Source organism: Neofelis nebulosa, chromosome 3 (assembly GCF_028018385.1).
Source record: "Neofelis nebulosa isolate mNeoNeb1 chromosome 3, mNeoNeb1.pri, whole genome shotgun sequence".
NCBI classification, from domain to species: domain Eukaryota; kingdom Metazoa; phylum Chordata; class Mammalia; order Carnivora; family Felidae; genus Neofelis; species Neofelis nebulosa.
The window spans coordinates 115,925,902-115,946,177 of NC_080784.1; the positions used below are offsets into that span (position 1 = coordinate 115,925,902).

At 39.8% G+C, this 20,276-nt stretch overlaps 1 protein-coding gene across 1 annotated transcript; it reads right to left on the reverse strand.

The window, feature by feature from the left end:
- Window positions 1-12,396: 12,396 nt before the first annotated feature.
- Window positions 12,397-15,586, reverse strand: RPL34 (ribosomal protein L34). Its single transcript, XM_058721697.1, has 4 exons — window positions 15,443-15,586; window positions 15,260-15,359; window positions 14,842-14,945; window positions 12,397-12,531 (listed from the first exon to the last, which is right to left on the reverse strand). The coding sequence occupies exons 1-4, from the start codon at window positions 15,505-15,507 to the stop codon at window positions 12,447-12,449; spliced, it is 354 nt and encodes a 117-aa protein (XP_058577680.1). The 5' UTR covers window positions 15,508-15,586; the 3' UTR covers window positions 12,397-12,446.
- Window positions 15,587-20,276: the final 4,690 nt, after the last annotated feature.

Sequence of the window (20,276 nt, forward strand, 5' to 3'; positions counted from 1 at the left end):
TACTCATTCTTGTGGGTAGGAAATTCCAGACTCACAGAAGAGCTCATATTTGAGCTGGGCATTGAAGGAGGAGCTAGATTCCTTAACAGTCAGGCTTTTCAGGCACGAGGAGCAGTCTGAACAAAAGCAGAGAGGTATGAAATTCCAAGGGAAGGTGAGTCGCTTGCATTGATGGTTCAGTGGTAGAATTTCTCACCTGCCAAGGGAAGGTGAGTGATTGCATATGACAGAAGACTAATGGAAGAAAGGCTGGAGATATGACTCTAAAAGGAAGGATGAAGCCTGTTTGTGGAGGGTCTTTCAATGTCATAATGCATTTAAATTTTACCTAAATAGATTGATAACTGAAGGATTTTTGAAATTGAGATAATCGGGTGTGTGTTTGGAAGACAGATGGGAGAGCAGACAGACATGAGGCAGAGAGAACTTTTAGGACCTCAGTGTGAAAGCCCAGATGACAGACAATGAAGGCATGGGATAGACTGTGGGAATGTTCAGAGCAGGGAGGTTGGTGGCAATGGAAAGACTAAAAGATCGTCACTGGTAGAATCAGGTGAATTTGATCAACAAATGGATATGAGGCTTGAGCACTGATAAAAGCGAACTGAGAAATAATGGTTTTGGGCAACTCTGCTGCTGAGTCCACAAGCTGGACCAAAGAAGAAGGCTTTTTCCTGGACCTAGAGGAGGAGACTGGGGTAACGGCCAGGGTCAAGTAGTGCTTTCGTGGATAGCAAGAGCCAGGGTGGAGCACACCTGCTTCCTCCCTGGGACTCTTACTATATATGCATGCCACATTCACCCCCAACCCACTCAATGCCTGTCAGAGGAAGATACATGGAGCTGAAAGCTAAGGTCCTGCCATCTGCCTGATGAGAACTATCGTTCTAGAAGTACTCTCCAAGAGGGGACCTTGCTCCCAGGAGGGGATCTTGGTGGAGCCAAGATTTCAAGATCCAGGAGTCAGCAGCATCTGGGTGATAGTGCACGTCTTATCAGTGGATGAAGATGCCTAAACACGGATGGAGTAGGCAGGGGTTTGTTTAGAGGGATCATCCTCCAAAAGATCTCCTTGCAAAGCTGATAAAAGCTATGACCTTTCTTCCCAGAAAAATGCCCACATATACCCACCAAATGTTATAATTATAGGAGGTTCAGAGACAAAAGTTGAAAGACAGAGGGAAGAGAACAGAGGACGATGCCTAGGGAATCACCCACAGGATTAAGAGGATACCACATAGTAGATACAACAAGATCAAAGGAGCAGAACAATCAAGGGAGAGCAGTAGCAGAGAGGCTCAGAAGGGGGAGTTTCCAGCAAGTCAGATGGAGTGAAACTGAACAGAAGCCACAGGGTTTGACAATTGGTCATTGGTAACCATTGGCCAGTGAATGTACTGTTAAGTACATGACACTAGAATGACTCGAGAACGGATCTGACTCCACTGCAAGGCACAATCTTAAAACGTGGTATCCTGATCAATGCTTATAAATGTTTGGTGAATTAATTCATTAATTTCAGTAGCATGGTGGCAGGAGAAGAAACCAGATTGCAGAAGTGAACGGGAATTTTAAAAATAACAGGAGTGAAGGAATATAGGATTCATCCCTCCTAACACAGGAGGTGTGAAAGGAATAGGAGGGCTGAGGTGGTAGCTGAGGTTTTTTAAAGATGGTGCCACTTGGGCACGTTTGTATGAGACAAGGAAAGAAAATTGTAGAGATAGTGGGACAGAAGTGGCAGAAGGAGGGGAGGGTGCTAAGGAACAGAACAAATTCAGGGCCATGGCACAAGGGTGTGGAATGGAGCCCATCAGAGGTGAAATTTACCTTGGAAAAGATCTGAGCCATCTTCTGAAGAAAAAGAGATTAGAGGCATAAGGCAGCCAATAGTGTGTGTATAGACAGGAGTGTGTATACTACACACAGGAGTTGTATTAGGTTGGCTTATTTAATTCATCCAATAGGTGTTATTGACTCCATTTTTCAGATGAGGAGGCTGAGGCTTGTTGAGCTATTGGGCAAAATGCTCAAGTTAACACATTCAGAAAGTGGCAGATCCCTGGCCTGCTGATTCCACCAAAGCCCACACCTTTCCACACATTAAAGTTTTGTGCCAAAGGATGATTGCTATGTTTTCAGATACCATTAGGCCACTTGGAGTGAGGGTTGGATTGGGAACAAAAGCACATACTTTCAGCCACTTTGAAGAATGCTTTAGTATTCAACATTAAAGATCCAGATTAGGGGCGCCTGGGTGGCGCAGTCGGTTAAGCGTCCGACTTCAGCCAGGTCACGATCTCGGGGTCCGTGAGTTCGAGCCCCGCGTCAGGCTCTGGGCTGATGGCTCGGAGCCTGGAGCCTGTTTCCGATTCTGTGTCTCCCTCTCTCTCTGCCCCTCCCCCGTTCATGCTCTGTCTCTCTGTGTCCCAAAAATAAATAAAAAACGTTGAAAAAAAAATTAAAAAAAAAAAAAGATCCAGATTAAAAAAAATTATATACATATATATTTAAAATTATATACATATATTTTAAATTATATCTTTGCATGTAATATATATGTAATCTTGTGTAATATATGTTTTATATATACATATATATTCCATTACGCTTTTTAAAGACAAATAACTGTATCTGAACATTTTTTACCTTTTCGTGCAAAGCTGTTGCAATTCAACAAAATAACAGTATGTTTTTCTGACAGCCACCCACCTGTAATTTCTTTCTGTGGCCACAGCAGGGCAGGAGTTTGCTTTTACAGGAATCACAGTACTTCGCCAAAATGTATTTTCGATACCTTGAGATTTACAAACTATATTCGCAAGCATAATGAAAAGGCAAACTTATTTGAAAAAACTTGCCTCAATGCTGTGATCAAATAAACTCAATGAAACATTACACAAATGGAAAAGGCTGCTTCCCACAGCAGTCAAGCATATCTTTAAAATGCAAATGGTTTACTCTTTTACTGATGAAAGAAAAATCTTGTGAAAGCAACATTTTCAGATGAATAAAATATCAAACCCAGGATATTTTCTTTTACATCTAGTTGCCTTGCAAATCATATAGCTTTATACGAGTGAAAAAAAGAAATGTGTATTTGTCTGGCAAGTTTGGGTTATTAAATCTTAAGAAAAAAAAAAAAGAAAGAATAATTTCCAGTTAAGCCTTTTAAAGTAAACGTATTAGATTTCGTTTTTTCAATGCAGAAATTTATAAAGAAGGCATAGCAAAAGTGGCCTGAAATGCCATCAGACAGATAGTCCCTGTTCTTTTAAAAATAAGATTACATGTTGAGAGTTATAAAATTCAGAAAGTACAAAGAATAAAAATATGAAAATTGAATGCCATCTTCCCCTTAGCAGTTTCCTCCTTCCCTATTTCTTCTTCCTGAAAGTAACCACTATTAATAGATTCTTACGATGAGGGATACTTTTGCAAGGACTGTTTCACCCCGAGATTAGGAATAACATTTAAAATAACAGACTTTAGGAGCACCTGGGAGGCTCAGTCCATTAAACATCCCACCTGGGCTCAGATCACGATCTCATGTTTCCTGAGTTCGAGTCCCGTCTCCAGCTCCGTCCTGACAGCTCAGAGCCTGGAGCCTGTTTTGGATTCTTTGTCTCCCTCTCTCTCTGCCTCTCCTCCGCTCATGCTCTGTGTGTCTCTCTCTCCCTCACAAATAAATAAACATTAAAAAAATTAAAATAACAGACTTTAATCTTTCCAAAAGAATTTGAAGCGAAACCTCGAGTGCAATTTTGTTGCACTTGTGAAACGTGGCAGTGGCCTCAGAACCAAAGGCCTGTGTAAAAGGGCCAACCATTCCACCACCGTTCCCACCACCATCTTTCAAAGTGAACAAGAAATCAAAGTGCTTTCTCACCTCCAGAAATGATCTTAGCAGAGGTAAGGTATTTGGGGTACATTTGAACAGCAGCTGTCCCTGCTGACTGCCAGGAGCCCAGAGCAAAGACCACTGTCTCCAGGGGCTGTCAGTCTGGCTCTTTCAGACTCACTGAAGTGGATTTAACAACACAAAACAAAACAATCCTATCTTGGAAATGACAAGGGACTCTTTAAGACATTGATGTATCCATATTTGCACACATTGAAGAGAAAAGTATGTTTTATATATATACTGAATAAAATATCTAACTTTTTAAGAATGTTGTAAAATATTTCCATATGTACATTATATCAAAGTACTTTCCCCCCAAGTTCGGTTGAAAGGAAATACCCAGAGCATTAGGCCCATCAGAATAGATGTCTCCAGTTGTGGTTTTCAGATGCCCTAACGTGCTTCTGCCCAGAACTAATCAAATACAGCTTGGCATTTTCAGACTGTGTGTGTGTGTGTGTGTGTGTGTGTGTGTGTGTGTGTATAATTCCTTACAAAGAGAAAAAAATCATTTGGGATAAAACATGATAGAGGAGGATAAGGTATCCACTGACTTTTTGGTTTATTTCCAACATTATCACTTGTTTTTAATCATACAAATGAGAGGACTCCATCATGACCATCTTGATGCACTTTGTTGATTTCTCCGTAAATATATATGAAGGCATTTCCATACTAGAACCAGGAAAAGGACATGCAGAACGTGGTGTGGGTAACACAGGATATTTAATTGAACTGGACACTAAGAACGCTTGAAGTTAAATATTACCTTCATTTTATAGGTGTGGTGACTAAGATTTAGAGAAGGTAAGAAACTTGCTCCAAGTCACCTAATTGATGACCAGTCGGTGGACCTACGATTTAAACCCATATTTGCCTAACACCAAATCGTGTATGCTTTCTACAGCATCTTGTGAAAAAGCAGTCCGAGGTGCATCTCTGTGAGAATCCGCTAGGAGATCTCGTTAAAATACAGGTTCTTGGCTGGACTTTCACGGGTTCTGACTGAGAAAGTCTCAGACAGGGCTCCAGAACCTGCCCAGCAGATTCTTCAGTGAATTGGAAGTGTGAGAACCTTTGTCCATATCATAATGCTCAGTTTTTAAAAAAAAAAACGGAAAAGGAAATTTCGTACAACAAACCTCATTTGAGCCCCTCAACATCTGTTTGTAAAGAGGTGGCAATCCCAGTGTGCTCTTCACCCTTGACCATGTCCTTGGCATTACCCGGAGACTTTGTATTTCTATTTAATAGAGTGATCCTTGACTCCCAAGAGATTGAATTACCCGCTTTTCCTGCCTGAAATTCCTTTGGCACAAGTCAGTCTTTCCACCCACTATCAGGAATTACAAAGCTAAAATGTAAATGAGCCTAGAGGGAATACACTGACTTATGTTCACACTATGGCTGATGGCAGATGTGTTCTGAGATTAAGTTTTGAGAAGAGATGGAAAGGGAACCAGAATAAATATTAATTAAATGCCTACTAACATAAATTTTTTTTAATGAAGTAACTTAATTAAGTGTGCCAGGCACACTTAACCTTTCTAACAATCTTGGAAGATAGGTATTTTTATACCCATGTTTGCCTTTCATAAACAGAGACTGGGAGGATTTAAGTGACTTCTCGAGGTAACATGACAACTAAGTAGTGGAGACTATGCTTTGTTCATGACACCAAACCACATGCCTGTGTGCACAGAAAGAGGGGGCAAAGAAGGGAGATTGGAGACTTTGTGTACTCCAGAAATTCTCACCAGGGGCAGTGCCAGCATAGTGCCTGGTATACACCCTGTGCACAGTTAATGTCTGTTGAATGAATTGATGTGAATTCTTCATGCCATCAAAACATTCTAAACACTAATATCCTTAAAACCCTGTGCTCGCTCCCTGTTGCCCCTAGTAGTAATTCTCTAATGTATACAGAAAGCAAAGCACTCAGAATCATGGTGCTCTTTTCAGAACACAATATATATATATATATACTTTATATATATACATATATATATATATATATACTTTATATATATAAACATATAAAGTATATATATGTGTGTGTATACATATATATATATATATATATGTATACACATATACACATATATAAAACGTAGAATAATGGATAATGACAACAATTTTCATGTACTGCCCTCCCCTCTTTCATCTTCCCCAAATTGTCGAAGAATAAATAATTCCTGAGAGAGAGTCCCTTGAGAGTGAAGCGAAAACAAGACAGACAAAAGGGCAACACTGCCTTATTTTCTCCAGAGGGCAAAGGGGTGGCAAGACTCCATGTCTCTCTGTTTTGCTTTTTCTTCCTTAGAAATAGAATTGGGGAGGAGCACTTAAGTGACTCAGTCAGTTAAGCATCTGACTCTTGATCTCAGCTAAGGTCTTGATCTCAGGTTGTGAGTTCAAGCCCCACGTTGGGTTCCACACTGGGCTTTGAAGCCTACTCAAAAAAAATATATATATAATTGGGGCCCCTGGGTGGCCCAGTCGGTTAAGCATCTGACTTCGGCTCAGGTCACGATCTCGTGAGTTTGTGAGTTCAATCCCCGCATGGGGCTCTGTGCTGACGGCTCGGAGCCTCAAGCCTGCTTCAGATTCTGTGTCTCCCTCTCTCTTTGCCCCTCCCCCACTCACAGTCTGTCTCTCTCTGTCTCAAAAATAAATAAACATTAAAAAAAATTATTAAACAAAATAGAGTTGTGGAAATCACCAATCAGGAACAGACTTTCAACAAAAAAAGTTTAAAATCCCATGGAGAAAATAGAATGATAATATGAAGAGGAAAAATGAGGAATTTAAAACATCCAACTGTTGAAAGAGCCTCCCTGTGCCTTTGTTTTTAATGGTTGCTATATAGATTTAATTCGATATATTTGAAAGGTGATAGTTGTTTTTTTTTTTTAATTATTCACATTTTTACTACGCTGGAAATTATATCCTTTGGAATGATTTAAAGTTATAATGAAAAGTTTTATATGATAATCTAAAAATGTGCAAAGGTCTACACAGTTTTTCAAAACAATTTTAAGGAATATGCAAGTAAAATCATATTTAAAGACCATTGAACTGTACCACTGTTTTAGAGGTATATTGCTATATAAGAAACTACCTCAAAATTTAATGTAATAAAACAACCAATTTATTTTCTCTCAATATTCTTTGGGTTATTCAGACTCAACAAAGCAGTTTTCTGCTGGTCTTGCTTGAGGTTTCTCGTGCACTTGCAATCAGACAGCAGCTATAGAGGGGAGCAGCGGTCATCTAGAGCAAGGTGGGGGGTGTCCACAAACTACCACCAGTGGGCCAAATCTGACCCAACATCAGTTTTTGTAAATAAAACTCTACTGGAGCACTGCCAGGATTGTTCATTCAGGTACTGTCTGTGGCTGCTTCCACGCTATTGGTAGGGTTGAATAGTTGCATCAGAGACCATATATAGCTTACCAAATCTTTATACAACTTATGTTAAGATGCAATAAACATTTGCATTTTCTTCAAGGCCATTCGTTCTTGAGGAATGTCAAGCGTAAGCTTATTCCCAACCCAAGAGAGAGAAACAAAAGAGAAAGAGCACGCGTGTGAGCCAGTAAAGCCCTCAGGCTATGGCACAGGCCAAGAAATACAGAAGCTGAATGAGTATTAGGGGAATTCAGTCAATAATTTTGATCCCTTTCCTCCTTAATAGTAAGTTGATGCCTAAATTATAGAAGGGAGTGCATAATTTAAATATCCTCTAGTGCAGAGGAGTATGTCTTTAGGAAAGACTTTCTTTCACTGGTCTCCCTTAGGAAGCAAGGGTAGCATACATCTTTTGGCTCTGGGGACACATAGGTGGACCAAAAGCTATGTACTAGCAGGGAGTTCCCTCTTAGTGATTAACAATTTGTTCATACATATCACATTTATTTGGCTGCAAATACTGAGAGTGAATAGGGTTGCAGGAATTACTTTATTTTTACGATCTCTTTCTTGACAGTAAGGCATTTACACATGTTGGCGCTTCCGTTTGGAATGTTCACCCTACTTGTCACCCAGCTAAGATCTACTTATCCTAAGATTAAACATCACTTCCTCAGAAAAACCTACTTTAACTCCCCATGAGGTTTCTTTCTTGCCTGTTTCACAACATTGTAGTTTCCCTTTATGATTCTTATCTCAAAGAGTGCAATTAAAAACGTATTTGTATCCTCATTTAACATGGTCTCCCCTATGTGCCATGAGAGCAGGGAAGAGTCTGCTTTGTTGGCTACTGTATTACTACTTACTCAACAGCACAATTTCTGGAACATAGTAGTTTCTAATAAATATTTGCTGAGTGAATGAATGAAAGCTAAAGCAAATTGTAACAGAATATAAATGTAGTGGCAAAAATATTTATATAAATCTTTTAAATTAACCAGAAACACTTAAGATTTAGTCAAAAGAGTATTGAATGCTAATATTTTGGAAATCAGAAAGCATCTTTTGATATAGAATTATTGTGGGTCTCATCCCTTAAAAAGGACATTCGTGAAGATGGTCTTAACTTTTCTACTCCTGGTTTATAGTAGTGTTTATCACATCTAGTTTTCGTTGTTTAAAGAGATGAAATTTGCACCTTTGCAAGGTTTTTAATTATTTTTCTCTACATTCACACAAATGGATTCAATAAAAGCTTTGTTTTGTATTTTATGAAATCAAATCCCAGAACATTCACGGATTCAAAGCATTAATAAGCTTTTACTACAGAAAAATTTAAAGTATAAATCATTACTAAGTATGTACCAGATATATGTAGAGCTCCTGAACCAACAGCATCATATTTAAGTTGTGACAAGAGACTATAACTTGAGTAATAGCCAATGGCTTGCTGGTAATATTTCATATCCAGCTCCTGAGGAGGGAAACGGACTTTTGTAGCATTTGCTGATTTCCAGGTGTAAATACTCCCACCACGTCAATTTCAAGGCACGAACCTGACATCAATGATGTCCAGAGCTGGAGAGGCACACACTACTGGCTCTCACAGCCAGAATGCGCTGGCTACACACACTGCTGCTTCTGTTGGTAATATCTGATGATTATAAATTCTGACCAAACCCTTACTCTTAAAAATTCTAAGTAATCCAACTCAGACAAAAACCGTAGCATTTAGCCCTGCTTCACAATCTTATTCTGCAGGAATTGAATATGATTTTAATTGGTGTGATAAGAAATACGGGTTACAGTTAAAGCTGGACATAGTCCGGACTCAAAATTCTGGGAACCCAAGCTCCAAATCATTAAGATAAAAATTCTTTAAGTATGTTATTGCGCTGCTGAAAATAACCTTAAAATTTACTTATTTAAACATATGGAGATTTTCTGCTTTTAAGGGTGGAAGACACCCCTCCCCCATCCTTCTAATAGAATTTATAAGCAATTCCATGGAAGGAGAAATACTAGACTTTGAAAAGAAACCACTGACTACATTCACATGTCTTTTTAAGAACCTGTCAAGAATACTTAAGTCACACACACAGAACTGGATTCAATAAAAGATTCATTTTGCTTTTTACAAAGTTAAAACCCAGAACAGAGCAGAATCCATTTTGGTCACTAGGGCAGTGCTGATGCTATGTTCGTGCAATTCTAGGCTCTTCTAGATCTACACACAAGACAAACTTGGTCTGCTTGGTGTGGGGTGGGAGGAAACTGGACCGGGCAATATGAGAGGGAGAGATGAAGAGAAGCATTAGCAAAGGGAAGCTGGGAAGCGGTTTGTGGCCAAGAGCTTCAGTGGCTAACCCAACAAAGGTGAAGAAATTGGTCACCAATTAGGCACACTTCATATCATTAGTCGTATGGACATTAGCCTATTTGTGTCCCCCCCACCAAGTTGTTCAACTGAAGCCCTGATCCCCAAAGCGATGGTATGAAAAACGGGGGCCTTTGGGAGGTAATTAAATCTTGAGAGTGAAGCCCTCATAAAGGCATCTGTGCCCTTGTAAGAGACACAAGAGGGCTTATTTCTCTGCTCTCCATCATGTGAGGATACAAGGAGACAGCACTCTGCTAACCAGTAAGAACTAAGAACTGAATCACTAAGAACTGAATCTGTCAGAACCTTGATCTTGCACCTACCAGTTTCCAGAACCTTGAGATAGGTATGTAGTTTAAACCACCCAGTCTATGGTGATTAGTTACAGCAGCCAGAGCAGGAAACAGGAAACAGTCCTGTAACTCCAGTAACTAAGCTTAAGGGCTGTACTTCAGTGCCAGCTTATGAATTTAAAAACAATCAGAATAAATAAAATAATCAAATGTGTAAGTATGCTCACAAGTATTAAATAGAGCAAAATTGGAAATAGCTTTCATCTCCAAAAGAAAGGGAGTAAATTATGGCACGTAGATTTGACAGCACATGCAGTCACTGCAATCTTTTCAGTTAAGTGGGGAAAAAGGATTGAAAATATATATACATGGTATGCCTCCTATTTTGATTTAAAAAGACTCTTAAGTCTAGAAAACAAGATGGGAACATATCAAACTGGCAGATAACAGGTGTACTGAAATTAAAAGGCATTTTTTTCATTGTTTTTCCACACTTTCCAAATGGTCTACAAAGACATTTATAAAAGGGAAACGTTTCAAACTTTAAAAAGGCTAAACCATTTGACAAATCCTTTACAAAGTATGGAACTTCAGTGCTTTAGCTGTCTAAAATTTCTGCCAACCCATTTCTTTTGCTGAAACTTGGGTAGTCCTCGTTGGTCAGTCTTTGCGTTTGGTCAGGTTGTCCTGTGGAACTCTCTGTAGTAGAGGGAAGAGCCCCTACAGGGAAGAACTCCTGGTGGGCTGGCAAATGAGGCTGTCCCCTCACAGCTGGTATGAAAAAGCTACATCTCGAGCCTTTCAGAAACTCAATTCATCTACAAAGCAATCAAATAACTGAATTAAATTTTAAGGCATTGCTTCTGAATGTTAATTTAAGTACTAATTTGTACATTCTTATACCAAACCCACCCCAGGATTACCAAACATGTTGCTGCAGAATACATCAGCCTGTCATGGGGAAATGAGAGGTTACTCTACCTCAGAATCCAATGTTTTTCAGTTATATTCCCATCAGAAATCTTATTATGCGATTAAACATTACACAGTGATTCCATTACCCCAGTTACTCAACAAGCCTTAGGATTGGCAGGTGTTTGGGGAAGCCTAACGGATCTCAATTGTCTGAGACCACGTGGGCAACAGGGGCCTCGGCGATCACTGCTTATGCTGTAGTGTTCACCGGAACAGGCAGTCATTTGATTCCAATCACTAAGTAGACCACTTGCAAAAAACCTGGGAACACTTAAATGACTCTGGGTACTATCGTACAACCTCTGTGCCTCAGTTCCCTCATTTGTAAACTGGGGATAAAGTAGGTGTCACAGAGTGGTTAGAGAGACTACATGAAGGTTAGTTTGAAGTGTTAGCCACCACTAAGGAGATGCTATCAAGCACTGTCGTTAAATTCTTGAGTTCCTATGCAGCTTAACCACTTACTAGCTCTTCTACAAAAATGTTTAAAACCCGTTGTCTGTCAAGAAGTTAACTGGCAGTGTGGCACAATGAGTGTTTAAGAGGCCAGAAAGATTTGTTTTCCTTCCTACAAGGGGAATCATTTATTATAATTAAGAGAAAACATTCCTCTGCATGAGCCATCAAAGTTAAACCACACCAGTACAGTAACATCTAAATTGAAGAAAAGGGTCAGAATTTACAGAATTCTTCTGGCTTCCAGATTTCTTGGCTTGTGCAAATAGCCTGGGGGCTCTGCTCTCTATTTTTCCTTGAGATTCAAAATAAGCTTGACATGATCTGAAAAAATGGTCTTGGAAGGGAATTCAAATGAGCTTATGCATGTAGAATATTAGACAAATACTTGGTACAGTCTGAGCACTGTAATGAGCTATTATTACTGTGTACATACTTATTAAGAGTTGTTAGATACACAGAGCTTCCAAGAATAAATATAACTAAGGCCTGTTATTTTAGTTTTCTGGACTGCATTAAAAATCCAATTTAAGTTAGAATTTAAATTTCACTAGACCAGAGACATGAGGTTTTTGTATACGAGTGGAGCTCTTGATTTGCTGAATATGGAGTTCTGAGCTCTCCAAAATAGACCGTTTTTGGTCTGAAGTGAACTAATGAAATGGAGGGTTTAAATACAATGGTGTATAAAAGATTCTATTCCAAATAACTTGTCAATAAACACTGTTTAATTTCCATCCTGAGTTTTGGTGCTGAAGGAGACTGGATGGAAATGATGCAGCGGAATTAAAAGAAACATCCAGATATAACAGCCACTCTTCTCAAACCTCCCCAAGTGTTCTAGAGGTGCTATCAAAAAATTCTACCCATCACTGGCCTCCATTATGGTCTTTCAGTAAAAGCAATCAACTAAAAATCACGGAATCCCAAACACCACATAGAAACCAAACCTGTATACTAACAAATTACAACAGCAATAACAGAAAACGCCTTTGATTGTTTTATTACTCAAAAAAGCTTCATTTCTTTATTTAGCTTTCTGACTCTGTGCTTGTGCCTTCAACACTTTCACAACGATTTTCTGCTCCTCAATAAGGAATGCACGTTTGATCCTAGAAAGAAAAATAATAAATGAATACAGTTTAAGATAAAACCCACTGATTTAATAGGCAGGAAAAGTACCATGAAAGAATTGAGTAAAGCAATCAGGGAAGATACCTAGAAAAGTAAAGGAAACCCACCAGTATAGACTAAAAACTTAAGATGAAATTAGATGGCCAGAACCGTTTGGCTGGCTCAAAGTCTCCTTTCTATACTGGCAGTTTAAGTAGGATAATCCTTCAATTCTATGCCAATTGTACCTGCCCTCTTCTTCTGAGTCACGAAGGAATTACATATGGGAAACCAAAACGAAGGTTAAAAGCTAATGGCAAGAGGCATTTTATCAAGAGCAAAGTTTCTACAGCCTGGGGTCAACTCTACTACTTACTAGCTGTGTGATCTTGGGCAAGTAACTTTCTCTGTCAAAAGGTACACAAAAAACCTTATACCCATTTCACAGGGTTTTTATGAAGATTAAACTTGGAAGGAGTTGCAGTGTGTGTACTCTGAACCCTCCATTTAGAGAGGAAGTACATTTTATCAATCACTATTATTACAGTGCATGGGACCTGGCAAATAGCAGGTACTAACTACCATTCGTTAAAGCAAAGCTACCTCCACAGAGAAAGCACTCAATTCCCACAAAAACCTCCCCATTTATGATCTTTATTTGTAACCCTGGTCATCTAATAATATGGCCTAAAATTCCTGGGATTTTGGACTCCTTCAAATCTCCCCAATGTAATCACATTATAGAAACACAACTGACTGGTGCCACTTTTACTCAGGACCCTTACAAATTCCCTAAACTTACTCAAAGATCAGACTCTTGTCAGTGTCACAGCTAATACCAACCTATAGACAACCGGTAGATCTACATCCAAATTTCCAAGAGCTAGGGCCCAAGAATTGGACTTTCAATAAATGTGCCCATGATTACGTATAGCAAGGTCTGGGAACCAAAGACTGGTAAAAGGCCAAACTCCACCAGCTTAAAACTAACACATGACCCTTCCACCTCCATATATCTATTCAATCTCATTGCTCATTCTTTCACATTCTTTGCCCTTTCAACCTCTTGACCAACATTTACCTATCATGCAGGTTCCACCTCAAATACCGTTCCCAGAGTCCCAACTACTTGAAAGTAATTTCTCCTCCAAACTTCAATCATAGTTCAGTTTTCCAGTATTTCATGAAGTTCAATTTACCGTGTATTTGTACTACTGTAACATGTTTACCATCCCCCTACACATTAACTCCTGAAAGGCAGAGGGAACTTGCAAGGTTTGTTGTCAGATTTGGTTTAGAAACCTAGCCTGACCACTTTACACAACTAGCTTTATAAACTGGAGGCATCTAACTCTTCTGAAGCAGCTCTGTTACTTGTGAAGACCAATCAACGTCCTTACAAATCCTCCCAGCCAGGTCTTTAGAGGCAATTCACGTCTATCAGTGAGGCTAAAATCAAGGGTCTCAATAAAACCTAGAACGAATCCCAGTGCTGCTCCTCACTGGCTGTGTGAATTTAACAACAAGCCTTGTTTCCTTCATAGAAAGTAGAACAGTCCCTGACGGACCTTTGACAACGTTTAGCATAAAAACTCCACCGCTCCACTTCTACCTATGCCACTACCAACTCTCTCACATATCCCAACATCCCAGTCCTCGACCTGGAACACTGTCCTCTCCTCTAACTCACTCCACCAGCCTTTAGGTCTTCATGCAGGTGCCATCGCCTTAGCCTCCACCAAGAGGAAAACCATTCCAAGCACTCACCTTTTGTTGAAAGAATGAGGTTACTATCCATCCTGCTGCAGTTTTCGTTCTGGCACATCAAAAGTCTCCCTCCCGGCTCAAAATCCATCAATTCCTACATGTTTTAGGATCGAGCTAAAAGTCTGTCCTTTAAGGGCCTGCGTAACCTGTGACTTCTACCTTTCTTGTCTATCACCTCCTGCAAAGCTCTGCTACAGCCACACTAGAACTATATATAGTTATTCTCTTCCTACACTTTTTAGACCTTCCTCTCTCCATCTACCTGACTGACCAAAACCTAATAGTTTCTTATCTACCTCCTCCACAAAATCAAGGTCATTTTAATGTCTACATCTGGCGTAAAGATGCCGCCAAATCTTAATTGAATTAAAGTGAACCAGTATCTTTACTGGTTTGTACAGTATCAATTGCCCCTAGCCTAGGAAGGACTCTAAAATATGCTACTCGTGTTTACATTTCACCAGTCTTCTAATAATCATTAGCATTCAGTGTAACAGACACGCACACACGTTTGAGAAAGTCCATTTAAGAGTGATATTTACCTGTCACGAACACACTTAGCACACATGGAACCACCGTAGGCCCTGCTGACGTGTTTTTTCGTTTTGGACAGCCTCATAAGAACTTTAGGTCTCACAGCACGAACCTGCACAGAGTCAATGTTGAGATTGTTTTGTGATGCTTTAACAGAAACAGAAATTGTACTAGATGCGACATATGGCAAGTATAAACACTAAACTAGAACAGTAAATGGTATACTGCTTTACCTGAAAGGCATTTCCCTGTATTTATCACATAGGCTTTAAAAGTCCACATTCTTGACAGATGTGGATCATGGATGCTTAGTACTTTGCACCCTTCCTAGTGGTGACCTCTCCTTCACTCCATCCCTTACCAAGATGCTAATGCTCCCTAGTTCAATTCTTGTTTACGTTATTCAGAGCAAAAAGGATCACTTACTCCTCGAAGTCGGCCTGGGCACACGCCACACGCAGATTTTGGTGCTTTCCCAACCTTCTTGGTATAAAGGTAAACGATTCTATTACCCGGGGTTCGGGACCTAGAAAGTGAGAGAATAGGGAACAGGTTCAGCATCCTGCAGAGTAAATGACAGTATGTATTTCAAATTTTAGAAATACTTACAGCCTAGTTTTGTTAGAGGCTGTATTGTAGGACAGCCTACGACGGTATGTCAAACGCTGGACCATTCTGAATGCCTAAATTAAGAAAGGAATGAAATTGCATTGTAGGAATAATTCAAACCTTACAGCAAAACAGCATCACATAATTTATACGTTCACATATTCGTATATACAATAATCCTTCAAGTATCTTATGAAAAGAATTCCCTATTTTAAAACTACTGAGATTTAAAGGTGCCTGGTAAGAATACTAACAGACCCATGTTTGTTTTCCTTATGGTAATCAATGGTGGCACTTGGTTAAAATTTACCAGATGTATTCCTCAAAACGTCTGATTCTGTTTGGAGTGGTGTCCAGAAAAGTGCTACTAACAGGCAGATTTAAGAAACCCTGTTTTTAAAGGAAAAGCGCACCTGAGCATCTATGCTGAACCCTCACTTAGGCCATCTACTGGCCTATACAGCACAAGGGGCTAGCTTCCTTGTCTCTACATTTTTACGGAGTTCACACAGCTGTCATTAGTTACAAACCAGAGAAGCTATCCTGCCCAACCTAGTGCAGTGCCTGTCACATGAAAGATGCTCACGGTTCAGTGTCTTGCCCCAAAGTAGCATGTGTGACAAGCTAAGTGCCAAATAATACTTATTTCTGTATCAAAGAGTCTTTGGATTATGGCATTTTTTTTATCAACTGGAAATAACACTGAATGTCACTGAGCAAATCGGTAAGTATGCCTATGAACCGTTTTCTCAGAACTGCTCAAAGTAACATGAAAACGTAAACAAGACTTGAATCCTCATTTTTAACCCCAAACTTTGTAATCATTTCATCACATGCAATGCAAAAGTAAAGAGCCTGCTTTTGTTGTTATAAGGTCTTTACTAACATTACACTGAAACATAACTAAGACACCAAAAGCGACCCCGAAGGCCAATGAGATCCAAGAAGCCACCATTCCGTTTACATCTCCAAAACCAAGACCGAAAACTCCCTATTAACATTTTTATCTTCCTTGCTATTGGCCTTGGAAAAGAAAACATTCTGAAACGACCCGAACATCATGGTCTCCAGTCCTCCCAAAAACCTGAGAACATCTACTACAGGCGCACTTAACGTGGGCGTTAAAATAGGAAAACGAAAACGTTCTGCGATTTTGCAGCCCCAATCAGCCGAACCACAACTCGTAGGTCTCCAAAAGCGACCTCGACGGCGGCAAAGTTCCAGGTGATGAGCTCCGGCTATTCCCGGCTCGGGAGGGGTGGTCCGGATCGATGGCGCTCTGAAGCTAAAAGCCGGGGGACCTGCTCACCACCAGCTTTCCTCCTGAACCCTTATCCCTATGCCAGTCCGAAAGGCTGCGCCTGAGAAATCCTGGTTCCTCTAACTCCCCGGATGGCGGCCGATTGTAGAGGGAGTAAGCAACAGGGAAAAGGAAAAAGCAACCATACCTACAGACGCCGTCCCCGGAAGAGGAAAAAGGAAGTACTCGCAAGTTTAAAGGTTAAATAAGACTGCGTCGGGCAGGAAGTTACGTCATAACCAGAGCCGCCATGTTGTACGGAAGCCACCTAGCTCCCCTCCATGGGAGGGAATGCATAGCGCCGCCACGTTGTACGGCAACCGACGTGCCGCCTTTCCTTGGGCCCGGATGCAAGTCAGCAACCCACAAAGCCACACTTAAGATCTTTTGGGAATCGCCCTAGAAACAAATGCAAATGACAAAGGAACTGCAAAGGGCGGAGGTGGGACAAAATCAACTTTTTTCGTTCTTGGGGGCGCTACAACGTATTTAATCTAAAGGGCGCCAGCTTTGCAGTTAGACCTGGGTTTAAAACCCAATTCTGACACTTGTTATTAGTTGACCTTTGAGGAGTTGCTGTCTTTAACCTTCCCTTCTTTTTTACTTATCATTCATTCAAAGCACAAGCTTTACAAATTGGATTTAAATCCAGTATCTACTAATTATTAGCTGTGTTACTTTGAGCAAGTCTTTAAATGAGTTATGTCATGATCAAAGGCACAATAAAATTAAAGCACTTAGCACAGGTCTTGTGGAGAGCAAGTGCTCAATAAATGGTGGCTAATCTTACGATTATGTACAAAGAGCTTCACATGAGTGGTAAAATTTGAGCAGGGACTTAAAAATGAGGAGAAAAGGGAACCCCCCTCCCCCGAAATAGCATGTAAAAGTTAACATTAAGTGCCTATGTGTATTTTTCTGAGACCAGAATTCTTAGATTTCTTTACATTGTCAAAGGGATTCGTGACCTCCAAAAAAGTAAAGAGCACTTTGTCTGGACTCTAAGGAAAGATGCTAAAAAGGGCCTTTAAATTTTTATCTGACCTTAGGTTCCCTGCAAACATACTGAGGGTTGCATGCTGGTGTATCGGAGAGTGTTCCTAAAAAAATACATCCCTAGGGAAATGAAGAAGGTAGGAGCAGGGGACCCACAATGTGGTTGCAGCTGAGGCCTCAGCTATTCCAACTAGGAGCTCTGGAATTAGGATGTCTCTCATCGTTGTCCCAAACAGGCAAAGGAGCCAGGCCTTTGTATTCCCAGATCAGCGTCCTTACTCTCTGCATGCCCTCTGACCCTGAGTGCAACAGGTTCTTTCTTTCTCTTTTTTTTTTTTTTCAAATTTTTATTTTTTAACATTTATTCATTTTTGAGAGACAGAGGGAGAGGGAGACACAATCTGAAGCAGGCTCCAGGCCCTGAGCTGTCAGCACAGAGCCCGTTGCGGGACTCAAACCGACGAACCGTGAGATTGTGACCTGAGCTGAAGTCGGATACTTAACCAACTAAACAGCACAGGCGCCCCTCTTTCTTCTTCTTCTTTTTTTTTTTTAAGTTTATTTATTTATTTTAAGAGAGACTGAGCGCAACCGCGAGTGGGGGAGAGACAGAAGAGAAGTCAGAGAGAATCCCAGGCCGCCTCCGCGTTGCTCCATCTCAAGAACCATGAGATCACGACCTGAGCTGAAACCAAGTCTGACGCTCAACCTACTGAGCCACCCAGGCGCCTGGAGTGAAGCAGTTCCTTGAAGCTGAGAGCAATGTCTAGTGAGGGAGGCAGATGTGAGCCTGCTGCATTGACCCAGAAGAGAGAATTTGAGTAGAGCGTCCCAATATCCATTCAAGGTCCCTTCCAGATTTCCTGGTCTGACCGTCCTTGAGGTGAGGAAGCAGGCAGGTGACTGAGGGCAGATTGCCTTGTTCATATTAGAGATCTGTCTTGGACTGTGAGTCCTGTTAAGGACATCATGCCTCACGTTTTTGTCACCATACCAAATGGAAGGCTCTGGTTATATCCTTCCCTTTGTTAACTCTTAAAGAGCTGCTTCTCTCCTGACCTAGTCGTGAGTTATTTCCCTCCTTTCCAGTCGGTTTTTGTCCTTCTGGAATCCCTTTCATCTCTGTAGCAAGCAGCAGACAGAGTCATAAGTGGTTTTTGAATGAGTGAACAAATTTACTTGGAATATATTCTCTTTCTTTCTGGAGAGACTGTGCTGGGCTGATGGGTACAACAACAGGAGATGGGAATCCTTAACACGCTGTAGTATGGTTTACTTAAGTTTCCATGCCCTACTCTATCCCAACAGAAAAGAATAGTGGTCTATCATAATTTTCCCTTATTATACTTAACTCAGTTCCATAATGTGACTTTCTTCTCTTTCAATCTGTATTTGCATTTTTCTTGGTCAGTCTTGCCAGAGATATGGACTATTTTATTAAACATTTCAAAGAACCTCATTTGTGTTTATTAATCTTTCTCTCTTTTATTCTCCATTCATTGACTTCTGTGTACTTTTACTAAATATCTTATAAACTTTGTGAAATTGAAATATGATGAACCTACCTCACACTTTTTTTCTGGCTTGAACTGGGAAACTTTGAGGTTTAAAATTCATTTACTTGAAAGACTTTTCAGGAAACTTATTAATTTTAATGTGGCCAAATGTATCTTTTCTGAGTTTGTGCTTTGTGTGTCTTGTTTTAAGTATCCTTTTCTACTCAAAGGTCTATAAGATATTCACCTGTATTTTCTGGCAATTTAAAGTCTTGTTATTGACTCTTTTAGAGTTGTTTTTTGCGTATAGAGTGAGTTAGAGATACAATTTTCTCTCCATTATGTATAATCTTATTTTTTCCAGCTTTGCCTATTGAATAGTACCCTCTTTCCCCACCAATCTGATATCTAAGCTCTGTTGTAAATAGTACTTTGTAGCTCCAAACCTGTGTGGGTCTGTTTCTGTCTCACTATTCTCTTCCACTGGTCACTTTGTCTTTTCTTTATTAGTTTTAGACACTCTAAATTCTTTAGGAGATCTTAACTGCTAGAAGTGCAAATATGTGTTACCTTTCTTTTTTGGGAGGAAAATTCTTGACCTTTTCTCTCTTCCAGTTGCATTTTAGAGTCAGCTACTCTGAATTTTGTTTGCATTTGCATTGACTCTGGATCAATTAGAGGAGAATTAACATTTTTATACTATGAAGTTTTCATAAATGTGAATATAGCATCTCTGAATGTATACTTAAGTCCTCTTTAATGTCCCTTAATAAAGTTTTATAATTTTTCTATAGAGATTTGCATGCTTTGGGTTATATTAATTTCTAGGTTAATTAAAAGTTGACATTTTCTGATTCTGTTGTGAAAGGTGTCTTTTAAACTATATATTCTCATTTTTTTATTGCTGATATATAGAAATGCAATTGCTTATATATTAATTTGACTTTCAGCTGTCTTAATAAATTCTATTATTTCTACTAATTTGTATGAAGATTCTTTTGGATTTTCTAAGATTTGTTTGAAGTAGTAACTTAAAATCTTC

Coding starts and splice junctions, on each gene's coding strand:
- RPL34 (XM_058721697.1), bottom strand. CDS start 15,507: ATGGTCCAGCGTTTGACATACCGTCGTAGGCTGTCCTACAATACAGCC. Junction 14,946..15,259: donor GCCCAGGCCGACTTCGAGGA/GTAAGTGATCCT, acceptor GACTCTGTGCAG/GTTCGTGCTGTGAGACCTAA. Junction 12,532..14,841: donor GCTAAGTGTGTTCGTGACAG/GTAAATATCACT, acceptor TTTTCTTTCTAG/GATCAAACGTGCATTCCTTA.